Here is a 1173-nt window from a genome sequence, read left to right as displayed (position 1 = left end):
TGCTAACAAAATAATTATATATTTATAATAAAAAAATGATTCTAATCTTACCATCTTTGACTGCTTCTCAATGAATAACTAATCCCCAAGAGAAATAATCCCTATAAAAAGTCAACGGAGAAGTGAATGACAAAGGTACATGTATCTGAAACACAATAATGGGAGAAGTGAAGCTGATTGGCACACACCAAAGCTTCCCATGTGCAAGAATAGAATGGGGTCTGAAGATAAAGGGCGTAGAATATGAGTACTTAAAAGAGGATCTGTCTAATAAGAGTGATTTGCTTATTCAGTCAAATCCTGTTCACAAGAAAGTCCCTGTTCTTATTCACAGGGGAAAGCCAATTGCTGAATCACTTGTGATTCTTGAGTACATAGATGAAACATGGAAGGACAACAACGGCCACTGTTTGCTACCACAGGACCCTTATGAGAGAGCACTCGCACGCTTCTGGGCTCGCTTTATTGATGAGAAGGTAATCTCTCACACACAAATCAATTGTTAACTAGCTATTGTGTCACTCAAAATTAATTAATTACTAAATTTGTCGTTAAATAGTATACCTTTTGCCCCTGAAATTTGACAAAAGTTTTAAAAATACCTCTAAGTTTTATTTTATTTCAAAAGTTTTTTATTTGCATCAAATATACTCTTGACGGCTAATTTTTCAAAAAATTTAAGACCGATTCAACAACAATTTCATAAGAATAATTCCTCAACACAAGCAAATCAAGCATGCTTTTTATGCATTATTGTTAGATTGATCTTAAATTTTTTGAAAATTTAGTCGTTGAGGATCTATTTGATGCAAATAAAAAACTTTTGGGATAAAATTGAAACAAAATAAAACTTAGGGATATTTTTAAAATTTTTGCCAAACTTCATAAACAAAAAATATACTTTATCCTTAATTAATTATATACTATTAAAGTAATTAAATCATAAATCAGTAGATGTTTATAATGTTTTATTTCCAGTTTTTCATTTAGAGCAAACCAGAGACGTCCTCCAAAACATAAGCTCTGAAGAAATCAATAACTAGTCATTTTCTTTCCCCTTCTGTATATAATGGCAAACCAAATAATTTAATGTCAAATTTTGATATTACAATATATATGGATAGGGGTGGCAATGGGGCGGGTAGGGGCGGGTTTTTATTCTACCCGATCTTG

General features: G+C 31.7%; 1 protein-coding gene across 1 annotated transcript in view; it reads left to right on the top strand.

Moving 5' to 3' along the window:
* LOC107644230 (probable glutathione S-transferase) overlaps positions 85-1173 on the top strand; it is a 3903-nt gene continuing 2814 nt past the window's right edge. Inside the window, exon 1 of the mRNA XM_016348040.2 lies at positions 85-476. Within this exon, the coding sequence (XP_016203526.1) occupies positions 159-476 (318 nt within the window). The 5' untranslated portion in view covers positions 85-158. The remainder of the gene's footprint in view (positions 477-1173) is intronic.

This window comes from Arachis ipaensis, chromosome B05, assembly GCF_000816755.2.
Source record: "Arachis ipaensis cultivar K30076 chromosome B05, Araip1.1, whole genome shotgun sequence".
Classification (NCBI taxonomy): domain Eukaryota; kingdom Viridiplantae; phylum Streptophyta; class Magnoliopsida; order Fabales; family Fabaceae; genus Arachis; species Arachis ipaensis.
This window is presented reverse-complemented; position numbering and strand designations above follow the sequence as displayed.